At 39.9% G+C, this 18,966-nt stretch overlaps 1 protein-coding gene and 1 long non-coding RNA gene across 2 annotated transcripts in view; one reads left to right on the top strand and one right to left on the bottom strand.

The window, feature by feature from the left end:
- Nucleotides 1-12,103: 12,103 nt before the first annotated feature.
- LOC143423855 (uncharacterized) overlaps nt 12,104-18,966 on the top strand; it is a 65,971-nt gene continuing 59,108 nt past the window's right edge. The window contains exon 1 of the mRNA XM_076895461.1: nt 12,104-12,456. Coding sequence (XP_076751576.1) covers nt 12,366-12,456 — 91 coding nt within the window. The 5' untranslated portion in view covers nt 12,104-12,365. The remainder of the gene's footprint in view (nt 12,457-18,966) is intronic.
- LOC143423697 (uncharacterized) lies at nt 15,445-17,806 on the bottom strand. The gene is made up of 3 exons (XR_013101849.1): nt 17,648-17,806; nt 16,459-16,607; nt 15,445-15,984 (listed from the first exon to the last, which is right to left on the bottom strand). It is a non-coding gene; the product is annotated as an uncharacterized LOC143423697 (long non-coding RNA).

Raw genomic sequence — 18,966 nt, 5'->3', positions numbered from 1 at the left:
AAGAATCCTCCGTAGAGATCATTTTTCGCTACTAGTCATTAATCGATTTAAAAAGAAATTGCAAAATACAATTTAATTGTCAATTAGGGTGGTCAGTCGACTCTACTGGATCAACTGCTACCGTTCTCCATTCTCGACGGACGTTCTCCAACGCGTTTCTAATTAAAACGAAAAATACACCACTAGCGCAACAAAGACTCGTTGTTCGCCAATAATTGGTACCATTTACCCGGTACAATTTCCGTAAGATGAAAGCGGTGCGCGCAGAAACCCCAGTATCGGTGAAATTCCGTGCAAGTGTTCGCATTGTGCCAGCGGCGCGTTGGATCGCAGGATCCAAGTGGAACGGTACCGAAATTCATTAGTGCGCCACGGACGCCGTTTCTCCTATTCGGTAGAACGAAATCGGGGCCTGCATCACACGGAGGATTAATAGGTAAAGTAATGATCGATCACGGTAGGTCGAGCACGCGGTATGCCTGGCTTTGAGAACGGCTGAAACACGGTATATCGATCACAGATCAATCTGCGGGAGACAGTAACGCGTTGGAATTGCTGGTGGTACTGGGCACACCGCGGCGAGTCCCATAAGATTTCCCATTTTTACGGGTAACCGACAAGGTGTCGAGTGCGCGGATCGTTATCGTGGTACTGGACGGTGTTCGTGTTCAGGTCGATCGTACTGGTGGCCTGGAAAGCTTAACGTCCAGCCAATGTTCCTTTCGTTTTATTAAAAATGGCTAAGATTTAGAGGAAGAAGCTATTCTATTTTGCGATAATCATGTTATTCAGTTATGAATTTGTAATGACAACAGATGTATGTTTGTTTGTAAGCAGATTGTAAACAAATTTTTATAAGGGGTAGGATATGTCCTTCGTTATAATAAATTTGAAGAAATGAAAATTTCTTTCGAATTAGGAAGAAATAATTTGCTTTCGTCAAGTATCTAGTCTATGTAACTGCAATTTTATTTATTATATATTTCACAGGATAAATATTCGCAACATGTAATTCGAAAAATCGGAACACTCTTAGTAAGGAACAATCTCCAACGAGAATGTTTCCAAGTGTCACATTTTGAAAACCAGTGATAGCAAAATACTTCAGTACACCATAAATTTTAATTTCTACCGATGCTCGATAATTGTTGGTAAAAATTGTAACTCGAAGCAGACAAAAACTTAGGGACACGATTTTATATATCTAAGATGAAGTGATTAATACTAATTTCGAAACCATGCGATTAACTTTCAGAGATTTGCTCCAGTTGATCAGCTAGATAATAAGCGAACCGTTACGAATTTTTCAGAGTAATCAAAATTAATTGGCGGTCATGCTTACGTTTAAATCAGAAATACTCAGTACGACAAGGAGGTCCAGTTAACGAAAACCTAAATGACCGTACCGGTTAATTAATTTCGCGATTATCTATCGATAATCGTTCGTTAAACGATACCGCTAGATGTTTATCGGTTGCAGGTTCCTTTTTGCGTAGAGGTTGCCGCGTATCTTGTCATAAATTAATCGTTGTCAGAAGGCTGCATTTTTCCGAGGCACACTTTTACTAGTTCGCTTCGTTTAATGTGTTTTTGATTACTTTCGAGGCGAGGTTTATTACTCCTTGATTAATTTATCTTTGAAACTAAAATTGAATATACCTAACATAATATAAATATATTCTGATCTTTAGTTTCGAAGTTCATTCGCTTGATGCCGTACTGATAAAGTCGTTTGTATCGTGTCGGGCCATAAAGTACATAATTCTTGCAAGAATTCTACTTAATCACACTGCGATTTGTCAAAATATACAGTTTAACCGTCGAGTTAAATTATTGCTCGCTTAAAAATATCTTGCATACATTCATTTACAATCATTTGCCATCCCGTTTCTTTCTCTCACATTGAAAAATATTAATTAAGCAAAAGTACACCATCGATTCATCTGAAATTCATTGTTACACGTTATACACACAGTTTTACTTTCTCCGAACAGTTAAAAAATAATCACTACCTCCATCCTGGAAAATAAATACAAATCACTCTAAAGAGAACAAAAAATGGAACAATAGACTCGTGTAGCGACCAGCGAAGCATACATTGTCTCCTTTTTTACAATACCAATTCTTTTCCACCGAACTGTCGTGACACAAAAAAGATAACATCGGTTCTAATGAATGAAGCATGAATGGTTCGTGGAGTAGCAATTAAAAAGAAAAAAAAAAGGGAATTGATACACTGTTGCGACAATTATTTCCTCGGTAAAAGTCAGCCGAAGACTAACGCAGTGCCTTCTTTTCTTTTTTCTTGACGCTAAAACGCGATCTTGTTGGATCGCACGTAGAAACACAGTGGCAAGGAATGCCGTTTAATCGTCCATTGGCAATTGCTCGACACTCACCGCTTGTTACCCGCCTACACCACAGGCGTCTAGCTAGTGCCACGTAGCACTTTATTGTTACCGCTACAAAAGGGATAATTGCGTTCGATCGTGACTCTGCCGAGTACCGCTTTGATAGACATTCTGTAATAGGTGATTCTCAGCCCGATGTAACAATTACCGATTACGGAATGTTTAGTGGTCACACGGAACGAGGGACTCGGCTTTTTCAGGAAGAAAACAACGATGACTTCCTTTTTAACGATCATTGATGATTACAACGATCGTTTGATGTGTAAAATGTTACGCGAGAGTATGTGTTTAGGACACAAGGATTTTCACAGTTTACGATACGGACACGCATTTGCTATTTTTGAGACGGTCGAGTCTTTTCCTCATTGCATGTTATGAGGTTTACTATTAGGTTCACATCGGTAATTAATTAGCGTTTATATGGTCGATGGATTCCATCACTAGCAAATGACGTATCATAAACCTCGCGAACTCAGTCATAAAACATCGGACGGTCATCAGACTGAATCAGACAAAGACATCATAGAACAAATGCTGCTTACGAAACTTTACGTTACGCACACCTAACCAGCATTCCTTCCAGTTATCGAACCGACTGTGTGACAGGTTGTGGACTAACAAATACACAAGATGACTCCTCTGCATAAACAATTACAGGATTGTCTCGACACACTTTTCTTACTTCTTAGACAGCTTCGAACGAAAACACACCTCTGGACGAACATTGTAGACATAAGGACGTGACGACCAAGAGTAAAAAAATTATATAAAGAGAAAAAGGAGCAAAATCGCATAAAGTTGACAGTAAAGTTACAAATTACAATCATACACGCAGAGTTACTACATGTATCATCTACCAAAATATCACAGTTCGATCAATCTTCCACTTTGCGTGGAATACATTTCGTTTGATGCATATTGTGTGATTTTTGTTTAAGTGATTTAAGTTTTTAATACTGATATCGAAGGTTAATAACTGTTTGAATGACACGACTGTCACATGTGCAGCTATATTAGGAGAATGAGGATATTATTTATGTTTATTCTGGACGCTGTGAATTCTACAATAATCGTAAACCTTGGAACGAAAAGGTAAAACGCGCGGAGGATAAGCATGAATGGAATAATGGAACATTCATTTTGGTAGCTGTTTAAATACGAAAATATTTAACTCTTTAGAAGGAAGAAATTGTCTATTTATCTGGAGACGAGGGTATTCATAAAAAATGTTAAAGTTAACTCTGCACAATTATTATTACACCTGCTTATACGTGCATCACTAGCGTCGTATTATAAAATTATTGAAAATCTGCATTTACATAATTTTCTTTCGTTAGACGCTCCTTTTGTTTCCTTTGAAATTGTGAAATTTCAGTTCTATTCCTATTTTTTCAGCTTAGCATCGTATCTATGACCATCATTCCGCACTATGACAATAAATTCAATAAAGATTTCCACGCTTGTCAGTATATCTCCATTTGCAGTCAACCCTCCGCTTTCTCTTACTTTACATAATTATTAATGGATTTTTAATTAAAGATCGCGTCGTGTCCATTATACTCAGAATGTCCAGTCTGAACGTTCAAAGTGGTCCATTAAGCGATTTTTATTGAGCGTTATATTTTCACAATTTCCATACTAATCGAGCAGCTAATAACACAATCATCTCGAGGAACCTAGCGAGTACGTAAGAGCAGCTTGCATTAGAATCGTACGGATCGATTGTCCAATTAAGCAGAGCCAACGATTTATATCGCATAATAGAAGACTAAAGCATGAAAAGAGGAGAATGTTCGAGCGACAGTTCAATCTCCGTTTTATCTGCTCGCCGTGCCGCGATTAATAGCGTGTAGAATGCGATTCCTTTTACACACGCGCGGTATCTGCTTGTATTATCGTTGGATTATTTATTTCTCGATTCTATCTTTCGGAAAAAAAAAATCTGATAAAAATGTATGTCCTTCTCTACGGCGTAACCCGTGGCAGCGAGAGAGCAAACCAATTTGCTCGCCGCTCCGCTCGTAGACCCCGCGATTTTTACACCTCGTATGTAACCATATTACTACACGATTCCATCGATTCAATGGAACGAGCAAAAATCTGTTTCTTAGCCTGTAAAACCAGCCATTAACGTTACGCTTGTGTTTTACCGCTTTCTGCGAATCGCGTATTCTATTAGAACGTGCTCCGCGCGCGAACAATAAAGTAATCGAATGTTTCCAAATGATCGTTACCGGATTTTGCAATGATTACATCCAAAGTAAGATGTTACGAAACGGTGTGCTGTCAATTTTACATTTTTCGATACATTCGGGAGATTGAGTGAACCTTTTTGTACTCCGTTGTATCTGCGATAGGAATACTCGTAACAAACTCCATCATTCGGCCATTTTCAACCTGGAGTGCGGGATAATGCTGAAGGGGAAAAACAAAACAAAAATAACACAAAAAATCGATTAATTTACTGAAAGGATAGCAAAAAATGCACTTAGACTGAATATTTATTAATTCATTTTTCAAAATTGAATTAAGAAAACATTTTTAATAATTATTAGCGATTTCCTTAAGCTTTAGGTTTAATATTAGAAATAGAGATTCTAAGGACTTTTTCTATATTTAACTGAAATCTATGTTTTGTTTTCAAAGCAGCCAATTTCTTGAAATTGAAAATCCAATTTCTCACAGGTAGGATGTCGAAAATGGCAATAATGTACGAAATGCTCTTGTTTTTAATGCAGAAAACTCATCATTCATCCCTGCCCAAAATTCAAAGAATGATTTATTACTAAATTGTCTCGATTCTGGTGCTGTTAATATAACAGTATTGCCAAGTATCAATCAATTTTGTTATTATTGGTCATTTGTAAGGCTTGCAATAAAATGTTTTAGTGCAGCTTAAACGTCAAAATACACAAAAAATACGTTATTATTACATACATTTGAAAATGGGTGGCAAATTCAAAAAGGTTGAGAAACACTGTCACAACTCCATTAGCTCCGCTATAGGAACACGGAAATTTACATCAGAACGTAAAATCCACAGTGTACTGTACTCATTAGTGGACCTTATCAAAGAATGCTTAGAGCGCAAAGGGTTAAGACTACGTCTAGTTTATCAATGTAATCGTGAAAGACGAAATTATAATTAGCGACAATTCGAACATTTGTCGAAAATATTAAATCACGATGGTTACGGTTAGGAATATATCTGTTAATTACTATAAACAGTTTCGCACGCGTGTTCCCTTTATCCCGATTCAATCCTGGCGAGTAGTAGTGGCTGAAACTGATCAGCCGCGACCAGAAGAGCACGGGAGGGCACACGTGCTTCGGTCCACGCGTGATATCCATTATCGCAGACCGCACCCACGCTCGCCACTATTTCACGTCCACCCACGAGCCGCTGATTCCGTTTCAAGGAGCATCGAAGTGCCGCGAGTCGATCGAAAAAAATACCCGCCACGAAGATAAACAAGAAAGGTACAAGGTCTCCTGAATAATTAATGGGACGGTGTGGCCAAGATTACATTGTCATGGGATCCTTCCGCGTCGATGATCAACGGGAGGCGTAAAACGGTAGCACGAAACAACGCAATGCCACCTATCGAACGTGTCCCATTCAACGTCAAGAGCGAAACTCATATTGACAACTCGGGTGATAAGCTACGCTTTTTTATAGGCCAGTTAATACATTGTGCGAAAGGTGATGGACGATGGTAGATCGAGGTCTAAATTATTGCCTATTTATGCGTCCTAAGTATCTACGCGTCGTTTGATTTACTTCGTAACGGTGTTCACAAACGAACGATCGGAATATAAATTATACCAAACGGAGAGCGCTTTTCTTGGGCCGTTAATTACTATATTACTTGCGCCATATTTTTTTTTTCTTTAAGAGAGTTGTATGTATATTGCGTCATAACCTACTCGGCAGACTTTCGAAAGGACTTAACTACAGGATAATCGTACTGGTTTAGATGGTTATCGGAGATGGATGTAATTTTTCCAAGTGTATAAAAGTTTGTCTTATTGTAAAAGAAAAAATACGTAACACGTTTCCTTACTTTTATCGGTGTATGAAAGTATTTGCACGAAAGTTCGACGCAATATACAGCACACACACTTTACTTATTTATATAACTTTTTATAGTGACCGCCCAGAGAATTAATAAAGTGCTTTTTTTATTAGTTTAGAGAGACACTGGGAATTTAACGTCCAGGAAGCTAACCGTGTTGTAGAACTAAAATGTACGCTTTAAATTTGTAATGTCAAGTGATTTACACAAAGGCATTTCTTGTTCAGTCGATAATAATCATTCGTATTAGTGTTACTCGAGAAGCCGCCAGAAACACGAAGTCGCCTGTGTACATTTCATTCCAAAGATATTTGTTGCGTGTCTCGTTTTAAGCGCTGGAAACTTATCGCAAGAAGACTAATAATTGAACCGGGAAATTGACAAATCAATGAGCAGAAAAATATATGTTTCTTCTGGCCGTGCGTTTCTTGCAAAGCTCTGACTCCCATTAACGATCTCTTCGACTAAGAAACGTTTTCGAACAGCAGGGGGCTGCACTTCTAATAAACGCGATCGTGCCCTCGATACGCTTCCGTTCGTCAATTTGTCACGCATGGCCTTTCCGCAAAACATACAAACTGTCAACATCTTTCGACATGTTTCCAGACAATTGTTGATCCTATCTACGCTGAAATTCCGCTTGCTCGCGGGAAATGAAAAATACTTATTAATTACACGCGCGTGCATTTCCAAGCATTTTTCGATAGTTACGCGGACGTCTGTTATTCCCATCCACGAAGCATACCTGTATAGACGTTAACGCGCAGACTCGTTTAAATGCCAGTGGCGTTATTAAAAGTGACAAATTGATCCAGCGTCGACGATCTAAGGTGTTATTGTATCGCAGCGGAGATAGATAAGTTTCTATAGCGCGATATAGTTTTCCAAAATGGCTTGATCGATGCGTACAGATCAGGCGACGACGCGTTGAGATGTCTGCGTTGACGCGTATACCCGATCGTGAAGATCCACGTCTTAATTAGATCAACCTTTTCCGCTGTTATACATTCCATTGTGCAACGTCAATGGTTTTACCATTTATAATTCCGAGGCCGAGAAAGTGTCAGCGAAGATTTAGAGCGAAGTAAACAAGAGCGCGAGAACAAATGTCACGCACTCCTGAGGATCGCTAGATCCTCAGGGGAGCAGCTCGACACGCGGCAGGATCCTCGCAGTCGGGTCGTTAAGCGCCACTGGATATTTTTACCCCGTTTACTTTGATTAATAAGCAGCCCAGTTACCTGCCTCTCTGACCGTTCGCCACGGCTGTGCATCTCATTGTAACGCAACGTGCAACGCGCGGAACAATGGATTAGATGGAATGGCGTTAAGAGAAAATATGAAACCGCTGAGAAACGTGTATGATTTTATAACAATGATTTATTCACCGTGGACTATTCTCTGGTGGATTTGCACCGAAACTCATTATTTGATTATGGATGTTTGCGTGTTTATGTATTGGTGAATCAGATTTTAGAATATCGATAAGGTGAAAGAGATATCTAATTGATTCTCGGATATATAATCGTGGGAGTAAATTGATTTGGAAATCTAGCATGCAGTAATAAAATTGTAACTGTGATGTAACCAATACGCCTTCGACTTCGTTAATTTTTGAATTTAATTCGACAAAGGTGGTTTTCCTAAAATGATAGAGATACTAATAATATTGATAATATTTATACTCGACAAACGGACTGATACGAGCAAATATTTATAAGCGATAGTAAACGAACGATGATCAGAGCGTACAATATTCTACAATGTTTGATATACGCTTTTAATTAACAGAGCAGAATCATTCAATTAAGAACAACACGGATGTGTTGCATAGGTTTAGCAGGAATGGAAAAAAATTCAGTGGCGCGAAACTGCCTTTCGTTTCGGAGTTACCGAGATATTTAGATTAATTGAGATCATGGTCATAGTACCTTTGACAGGCTAATAATTGTGAAAGATCATATTTGGCCGAGAGCGTGATTCAGGAGGCTAGGAGAACGGTGCGAAGCAAGGATCGACGGTTTCGCAATTTCCTCTAGTACCGCTAATTATCGAAGATGTTTACTTCATTCAAGATTGGTGTTACGATATCAAGGCGAATTCGCACAAGTATGTGAATTCGCTTAGAATTATAAAATTCGAACGAAAGGAGACCATCGTGGCAGGTGTTAAAACAATTTATGCGTTAAATGTGGTCAACGTGGTCGTGCACTCTCGTGCACTCTCACGGATATGCAGCTGCGCGTAATTTTGCAAAATATATAGAGACGCAAATGGAATACGTCTACCTACAATACAGATGCACCCACATCCTCTATGTAGATCATGTACGTGCCTACACGGAGTCTCATCGCATACGTAATGATCGGCGTTATTTACACATCGATGAAAGATATTGGAGCAAGCTCTAGGCCGAGCACGTAGGAATCGCAAAGCAGCTTCATTTACCTCTCATTTGCATTTGAAAAAAATATCTTCCCGTTGCTTCGGAGCAAGCTTAGGTTGCAACCGTGTCGTTTATGAGCTCGTAAAAATGAACGGCCGCGAACGATGCGGATGCAAATCGATTCGACTGCCATTTTAATACTTTTTTCTAGTTCGAATTGGTTCAAATTCTGACGCGGTCGGTAAAATTAAGCAAAAATTGAAGACTTTATTAGGAATTATAAAATTTAATTAAAACACAGCGCGCTTGAAATTATTTTAAACGAGTATCTTCGTCGTTTCTTTCAGTCACATTTCACAGGAATGAAAGGGATGAATACAAACAGGTAGGACGTGGGATGCAGCTAAAATTGCTCCATCTTCCTACGCAGGTACGATTGCAGCCAGCGTGCATCCTCAAACAAAAGAATATGCATCAATGAAGGATCAATCGATCTCCATTGATTCGAAGAGCACGATTGCATAGAATTGCATCAGGCATTATCACACAAGCTCGGTTTGTCGTGATGCAGCACCTAGTTGTGCTACTTCGAGTCCCTTCTTTCTCACATCAATTTCATCCGATTTTTATAATTGCAATTGTAAGACACACCGCTGGGAAATGCTCTGTCACCATTGAACAGGTGGATAAATGGCTACGATCGAGAATGGTTTAAACGACACTCCGATGTCGCGACGATGCTCATACCAAAGGATCCAAGAGAGCAACGCGTGTATAAATTTCAATAATAAATGTACGCCTTCTAACAGAAGGAAGTAGTACGCATTCTAACAGAAGGAAAAAATTTTCTTTTACGAACTTTGATTAAAGTTTACAATCTTCTTTGAAGTTTATAAAGTAGAGGTAATTTTGAGTCGCTGCTTGATATTAAATTGGTTTAACACAATGATACTGTTGCTTATTAGAATACGCAAGTACGATACGTATCATTGTAACGGTCTCTAAGCGGTGCTTCACTCGATAACAGAGAGTTGTGCAATCGCGGCTAGCGTGATAGTTGGATGCTACTGTAACATCAGACTGGACCTATTTGTCAATGTAGCCAAAAAAGGAACGGATTTATCTCGTTTCGGGCTCCTAAGCGGCTCGACCCGATCGAGGAACAACGGAATATACATGACGTTGATGCACGATCACGAAAGTGACCCGGGAACGTTGCGCGTTATGAGTTAGACTGGAGCACTCGTGTCCGTGCGTTAGGCAATATAAAAGGTACAGTGCTCAGGAGGATCGGCGAGCCTTTCGAAACACACGAACGAATTATGTTCAACAAGCAAGGATAATAATCTCGGCCGCAATAATGTTCCATCTTGTGAACGACCGACAAGGTGCAACGGACAATGATTCAAACGACTTGAAGACTCGCCGTAATTGTCGAAACGCGTACCGATGACGCACAGAAGCGAGGATCGAGAGGATCCTCCGGCATAAAAAATCGCACGCTGAGACTGAATGGCCTCCGCGTCCCGTCGGCTGATAATAAGTTCCACCTTGTTAAGAAAAATGCTGGCAAATTAAGGTCGTGCCTCTTTATTGCGCGTGTAAGTCGGATTAAACGGTTTAAACCCGAGAAATTACAGAACGCGAGGCACGTTCCACCAGAGGGACGATAATTTTATAATGCTGACTTTATTATTGTTTCAATCGCCACAATATTAATTTCAGTCGATGTTACAACTATTCATTGCCTACATTATGATAATTCTTGCTTATGTGCACTGTCGTACAGAACACGTTCCCTTTTTTATTTATTGTATGACATTAACAATTATTTCATTAATTGAATCAACAGTTGAAAGGAAGAAATAAAGAGAAATCCAAACCCTGTCCTTGATCGTAAGAAACTTTAAGTTTGATGGTTGCAAATAATATATACAGAGCAAAAGGATCTCTAATTTTTTGAACAAGCTAGGTGCATTCTATTTTCTCCCTGTTTATGAAGAATTCTTCTCGTGTCGACAGTTTTACATTACATTGAATCTGATTTCTCTCGGTGCCAACTATATTAGCCACCGCGTATCCATATACAAAGTGGTGCAAGCTATCTCTGAATGGAAGCCAACGCGCCGCTATCAATCGGTACCGGGAAACGACAATATCGAAGATCGATTTCTCGTTTAAATAGATAATTTCGCGTTTCGGTCCTAACTAGCGTCGACGATCGGGACGGCGATACCGCGAATGTGAACGCGGTATGCCCGATCGAATCCTGGACCTTATAACTTTAACCATAATTCATGTCCACCGGACTTAACGATCGATCAATGGCAGCGGACGTAGCGCGGTTGTTAGTACGCGTATCCAGTAAGCGATGATAAGTCGCGCGAGCAGCCCGGTGTGTCAAACTGCTATAAATTGTTAACCCAATGGATACCGCCTCTATTGAACTGTCAGACGCTTCGTTTGCATATTTTCTATTATTTCACCCGTGCCGTGTGTTCGTTACCGGCTTATCGACGAATCGGTGGCTCATGACAAGTGGACGGTGAAACCTAATTAGAAAAACAAACACGTTCCTTTAACAATATTTTTAAATTATTAGAAGATTAGTTGTGTGCCAGGTACATTGGCGGATTCAGGTGCACAGTAAAATATTCGATTTGCATGTTAGTTAATATTTCCATGAACACTTTTAGTACCATTTTTCTTCTTTTTTATAGTATTTGAGACTGTGCCTAATCTTAGAATATTAATTAGAATATTCATATAATAGTAATTTTTATTTAATATAGACGCGAGATGGAGAATCAAAGGTCCTTTAATATTTTCAATGGATTTCTATTAATATCTCTTTTTGTATAAAATGAAATCGACTATCAAAACGAGTTCAATCGTACACAAGATATCCAAGGTCGAATTTAAGTTAAGATCGAGACGAATAATTGAAGTATTTCGTAATGTTACAATAGAAAAATCACAGATCAATTCCAGTTGGATCAAAAAATCCACGCGTAAATTCTACATCGCTAAAATCCGTGAAGTGTACGATTTTCTTTAACGTAAATCAACGCGTACAATTAGCTATCGATCCTATGGTTGTCCACTTAACGTGATGTTCGACAATGTATCGAATAATCGTAGAATACATCGCATTTTACAATGATTCTTAGAGAAGCACGCTTCTGTAACGTATCAAAGGCTCGTGTAGGATCCCCCCTTCCAGAAGAAGTGCTTTCCTGCGCACGTATAAAACCAGTGAAAGCGCCAGCCGGCCCTCCAGACTATCGCACAGTACGACAGCGGCAGGAGCTCTGCCGACCACCGCCACGGCAGGCTTAGATCGACAATCGAACGACCTTTCACAACAAATCGGAAGTTTCGGAATACGAAAACATTCGGTCACGCGTCATTCGTGGTGCGTCTCGTGCTTCGATAGTCCTGCCGCGCTCCATTTATCATTTGTGACTAGACCCGTTCGGACCAGGAGTGACAATGGAGATGACAATTGTCAAAATTCTGATCGTCGTGTCGTTAGTTGGATCGGAGGTGTCGGGATATCCACCGCAGGGGAGGCTCATGCCAGGTACGTCAGCTAATTTATTTATCCAATCGATGTTAAATTGCTGTCTATTTGCATTACGATATTTCGAGGTGTATCTATTGACATTTGGTATCGTTGTTTAAAATGAATCGCAGCATTTGGTTTAGAAGTGACTTGTACTTTGTATCAGTGAATTTTGGATACCATTTCCGCAGAAATATTTGTGTTTTTATGTAACTATAGAGGGAAATTACTTTTCTTTATGATATTTATGTGTATTAATGTTCGAGAGTAGTTGTTTACTGTGAAGTAATGTCATGATACAAAATTTATGTACAGTAAATTTTGATAATCGTAAAGAATAATCTTTATTGACTGAAGTATGGTTCACCTGAATTAATCACGTGATCACGTGCAGTTATTAAGTCAAATGATATATTAGCCAGTTACAAATTAGAATAAAAATTATTTCGATCGTTAATTATTACTAAAATTATTATATCTATTTACGAAATTAATCCGCGTATTTTTTGAAATTTGTATTAATATAATAATATACAATATTTAATCAGAGTATACAGGTATTAATAAATAACAAGTGTTAACAATTAATCCTAATAGGTAAATACATGTTTTGATCGAAATAATGCAACTCGTATCAACACAATGAAATCGAAATAAGCGTGTCGCATACAATACAATGTAAGGTTATCTGCAGTACAAAATCCGCAAAGTTTACCGGCTGTAATCGTTGCAATTAACTTGGCAAGAGCGTCAATCTTGGCCGCTTTCCTTCTTTCTTCCTCCCCTGTGTATCTCGCCCCTTACGTTTACCTTTATCCCAGACAATTACAGCCCTACCCATTCCTCGTTTCTCCTTCGGTCTTACGAAAGTAGAACACTTCCTTCTACAGATGCTAATCGTGATAATCTCGCACAGGGACTGGAGCCGTCTCCTCTGAGTACGTGACAGTATTCAAAATCGTTACGGTAATGTCCCCTCGCGGTCACCTTTCTTCGCTCGTCCTCCACCATTTTCCTTTCTTCGTGCTTCATCTCGAATTCTCGAACAGTTTCTCGAAACGAAAATAGGAATGATTCTTCCATTGTGTCTGTGCGTGTCCTTGCATCTTCCTTTTCGTAAAAGTAACCTTTCCGTGAAGAGGCTGGGTCCTTTGTCTTTTTGTAAAAGAACTAACTTATTCTGCTGAGCTGTAAAATTTCTTAAAATACGGCCAGTAACATTTAGCATTTATAGCATAATATTAATGACAAAATATGGTATTCATATTTAGTTTTGGATTTCTCTATTATTTTTCGATAAATATATTAGATGTCCCCCGCCTCTTTCGGTCCTGTAAATGTTACTGAATATCAATGTTTTTCCTGTTGTTTACCCACGTGTAATTTCGATATCAATTTTATGTCCACGACTGGTTTACTAGTCGACCAGTTTCACTGGCTGTAACTAATTATGGTTGAATTTTATTATCGATAAAATTATTGATAATATTCAATTCGACGTTTTAAATCACTTCCTTTCTCCGTAGAAAGTACAATTTCCATAATTTAACGACAATGTTTTCACGACAGTTTAAAGTAACAATGTTGCACCCTTTTAACGAGTCGTTCAGATAGTGTCGAAAGGATATGCAATAAACTGTGTGCGCGCGTTTGCGCTGTAAACGGCGTTACGTGTTTTATTGAACACTCTTGTCGCTAATCGTGCCAGATTTCCATGAAATTTTATAGGTTTACATCTCGGGTGCTTTTAATTGGCCCAGTTGCTCTCAAATGAAGGTTGAGAGTCCTTCTAAGGCTATTTAATTTATTACTGCACGAAGGAAGGTGCGTATACATGTGTTTGATAATATTTCTAGATCATCCACGCGTATGGTCATGAAACAAGCGTTGCATTTGCAGTAATTACAATTTTGCAACAGATTCTCTTAAGTATCGTCCATTTTTGCTAGTCTGAAATTAGTAGAACTTCATTACCCTCTCAAGAAACATTTTCTTGAAAAAGATCAAAATTTTTTAAATGTAGACTTTCATTTAAACAAAGCTGATACGCAAGTTGTTAAATATTATTTTTTCCTCGTTCTGTCAGCTCAATTTCCATTCAATGACTTTGAAGTACATGTAGAGATCGCGAGAGAAAGAAGAGACAGGAACTCATGAATTCACGGAGACTTCTTCGCATTAATTATCATTCCGTATTTAATATCCCCTTATCGCGAGTTCATTGTTTTTAACATCAGTATTTTTATCGAGCAGGGACATTGCGTAACATCTTCGAACGAAGCGGGAACTTTCTCAAGACTTATGAAACTTACTTTAAATTAATATGCAATTATGCGCGACTTTCCATTTCGAACTAGAATCTCCGCGCTTTGATCTACCGAATTCGTAAAGCGCCGCGTCGTTGCTCTGTAAAACACCTGGAACGATTAAAAAACAGATTAACTAGCCGCATTCATAAGGCTCATAAGGCTCCCCGCAGACTTACCAGTGGTCCTTTGTTGCACTTCCGGCTTTCCCGTTTGTTCTGCTCATTTACTCTATCACGCACCTTATCCGGCGCGGCTGATAACGTTCGCGTGCAAAGTTCGACACAAGCGAGTAACTCGAGGAAGTTGTGCACTATCCGTGAACGAGTTCCGTTGGCCAGTTTCACTCTGCTGGTATCGCGTCGTCGATGCTCGTACGTGCATCGCACGTATACGCTGCTAGGCAAGGACTGCGAGGCGCATTTTTCCCAGGGAACTTCGATTCAGGAGCAAGGGCGACAGGCGTTGCGAACGGACGCGAGTAGGGATGGGAGCAAGTTCGATGTCCACTCGCGAATCCGAGTCAATCGCGAGTTAGAACGCGTAACTAATTTCTATACACTATTTCATACATTTTCACAGTACTCGAGAAGGATATTATACTAAAAAATAAATAGACGAACTTGAAATCTAGTTATCGTGAAATCAACGAAACACTTTCGATTCAGGATCGATGCACAATGCACGTATTCACACTCCAGCACACTTTCAGCCACTTATCGTATCATTTCAATTCCACTCCGCTACAGACGCGCCACGGATAGCTTTCAAAGTGGATTTCACTTTAACGACGTTTGCCTGGCGGCCGCTTGATCCCATCTCTAAGCGCAAGCTCGCAACAAGCGACAGGCGTCGAAGGAGAAACTAGCGATGATGTGGGGCACCGAAGGATAATAGTAATGCCACCAGAAGCACGCTGAGGCCGGAGCTCACGTGCCGCACGTGATCCCACGTGCTCCTGCACGTGCTCACCGCGTACAGCCGATCGTCACGGGAAAGAGAACCGGCGAAGAAAGAAAGAGAGTCGCGGTTGCACGCCTTTCCTCGTACCGGTTAATACCATCGAAGGAGAAGTGTGACCGAGTCACGTGCACGCGTCAGCCGCTCGACTCGATTCACGCGACCGGCTGTCCTGTCAATTAACCGCCGCGTCCTCTTCGCGGCTCTTGCATCCTCGATGATGCACGGTACAAGGCCACCGTTCAACACGTTTCCCATCGAGGGTCAGAGACGCGGGTTCCTAGAAAAATATTTTTCAACTCTTTACACACCTACGGTTGTAAATCTTCGCCAAGCATCGTGGACGTTTCATTCCGTGTACCTCGCACGTTCTAACTGGCAGTCGAGAATATTTATAAACACGTGCTAAAGTTTGCGATAGCGAAACGCATTTTCCTAGTTAAGCATTGCGCTTTTCCTGTACGATGAAGAACGATGTAAAATGTTAGTTTCTCGGTGGATAGAAGAATTGGTGGGCGGATATGTTGACAAGAGTTAAAGACACTTTTAGATTTGGGCACTTGCTTCACGATTTACTTTAAATATCTTCTTTTCTAAGAGGTATGAGCGAAGTGTAATTATAGTAGGAATGTGCATATCATGCGTACAATGAAAAAAATATAAACATCGCTCGACTGATTTAATGTTACGAATGTCATATCTTAATGGAGCTCCAACGGTAGCTATCGTGGAAAAACAGTCAATTAAGTCTCACCTAAATTTACCGCATGCTTACGCGCATAACATCTGGCTGCTGATTCGCACGAAATTAATTACGTTTCGCTAAGCATCTGTATAATCTCTTTTACCGTTTCGACCAGCCGTGTTTTGCAAACGCGTGATTGATCTACAATCAATTACATACTAGGAACCGAAGTAATGTGTCAAAATGTATGTATCGGACCAGTAAATTATTGGCGAAATCAAGGCGCACAGTTAATGCGCGGAAGTGAATTTACCGTACACGAGCCTTCACCGCGTTCAGTATGCAAATTTGCTATTACTATCTCTCACTTACGACAGCTACCGATCGCCAAGGTTACGAGTACACTATGTTACAGCCAGGTTATCTCTAATTACTAATTTGCGTATTATGCTTGATATAATCGGAGAAAAATTTCGTTCATTATCGCCCAGCTGTACGATTTTAATGGAATTCCCTTCATTTTTTAGCGAATTACATTAATTTCTAATGCAGCAACTTTCATTTTAATGACAAACGATATCCGTTTTTCTTTATTACTTTGTGCAACGTTTCACCGAATATACTTTACGGATCGACCGGAAGTACAAGTTTCTAAATGGAAAACCGCTTTAACGATAAGGAAACGAGGTCGACGAAGGTGTACGTCGTTCATTTATACAGCTATTAAAGTTTTATACACGCTCATTAGATTTCCCATGGCTGTATCGAAAGGATACAGTCATCCAGCGTGAAGAAGTTTTGCAATTCGCTTTTGACTCCTGTTAAGCGGGCACAGAAAGCCGTACGAGAAAGCTGCGATATCCATGAGTTACTCGTGTACTTTCCAAAACCGATCGAATGAGTACTTGTCGAAGGTATTTTATACTTGGGCTATAACGTAAGTCACCCACGTATTTGGGTCGAGTTAAATACGGTGGGCAATTATTCGATTCGAGCAAGTGCTCGAACGGTAGCGTTGCTTAAGCTTGACCTCAGATTTCTTCAATTATTTTTAAAGACCACGTACATTTCGTTATTTCTGTATGCGATCCACGAAACGTATTGTACAATTCCTGTATGATAAATTGTCCACTTTCACGCCGTCCGAACGTTTTTCTCAACAATTGCATGCGAACGCGAGGTAAGAACGACCGCGAGCTCGTAAGTCTTTGTATCTAGCCACGCGTGTGCCTATCTACTCACATGTGTACGGTAGGACTCCATTCGCTGGAACAAAATTTTAGTGAATGACCAGTTAAGGCTCGATACGGACGAACGACTTTGTGACACGCAAGCGTACGTGTTCCTTTTCCCTTTTTCAGCCGAACGGAAAGAAAGACATACACGCGCACGTCAAAAAGTTGCTCGTCTGCGTCGAGCCTTACTGAATCTACTGCCGGACTCCCATTACCTGTACTACTGCCGGGTGTCGACGCAAGATCGCACGCAGTGGGGGAACCGGTGCGCTCCTATAATAGGAGGCGCTTGCACTTTAGTTTGCAGAAAAATCGATCGACATTTTAAACATTAGAAATAAATAAACACTAGAAAAACGATAAAACATTACATTCGAGTCGCTTAAACACGTTGTACAAGGTTTGTTTCGATTAAATAGAACGAATTCTTAATTTCTCTTAACAGCTAAACGTTCCTTGACACGAATATAAAACTTTCTTTTTAAATGGTTGTAAATATCTTATAAACAACAATAATCAACCCTGTGGTTTGAAACCACTGAAATTATATTATATATTGGTTTTTCGTTTAAAAAATCGCACATGTTTCGAAGTGAACGACATACGTGCGAACAGTTCGTACGAGGACAGATTCAGATAAATGGACTCCAACTATAAGTGCTTTTTATCGAGCCAGTATTATCCAGCAAACGATCGAGTTGCTCGCTATTCTTCCTGCTCGCGTTTTCGTGGTTCGAACGGAATCCTGTGCCCAGGGGACTTTTCGAATGCGCGACAACGCCCAAGCGTTATCGAGCATAGTTAGTGCGTTGATTTAAACGTCGACTTTCTACGATATAGAAAATATTATTAGTTTCGACGTGGCCCGTAGATTTACAGAGAAACGATCGAGCATTGTACGGAACCAGAAGGAGTCCCCAAAGGACCATGCGAATCGAATTCATTCCAGCAATTAACATCGCCAAGCGGTCGTTATATTTTTACGGTGATTTATCGTAGAGGGGGCTAAACACGGGTTCGTTTCACCAGTTTACTAATATACTTTTTATCCTTTTCGCAAGTATGACGCATTCTTTCTTACCAATTATTAGATCGCGATTCGTTCACTATCGTTTATATAGCCCCGAGGTAAATCCGTTTCTTCTTTCTTTCCATTTTCGCTTGTGAAACTACCCGAAAGAAATTATTCTCGATTCCACGGTGAAAAGAAATCAGTGCCGTTGCGGAAGTTCGATTTTCTTGATTGGATTGCATCACTTGAAGCGTCGTTACGTACCATTTTAAAGGGAGCGACGTGGATTGGCAAGGCTCTCGCTGTTCTTCGCGTAAAAGGTAAATAACT

The sequence above is a fragment of the Xylocopa sonorina genome, chromosome 5 (assembly GCF_050948175.1).
Source record: "Xylocopa sonorina isolate GNS202 chromosome 5, iyXylSono1_principal, whole genome shotgun sequence".
Taxonomy (NCBI): Eukaryota; Metazoa; Arthropoda; class Insecta; order Hymenoptera; family Apidae; genus Xylocopa; species Xylocopa sonorina.
Note: the sequence above shows the minus strand (reverse complement) of the source record. Positions and strands in the feature narration are given on the sequence as shown.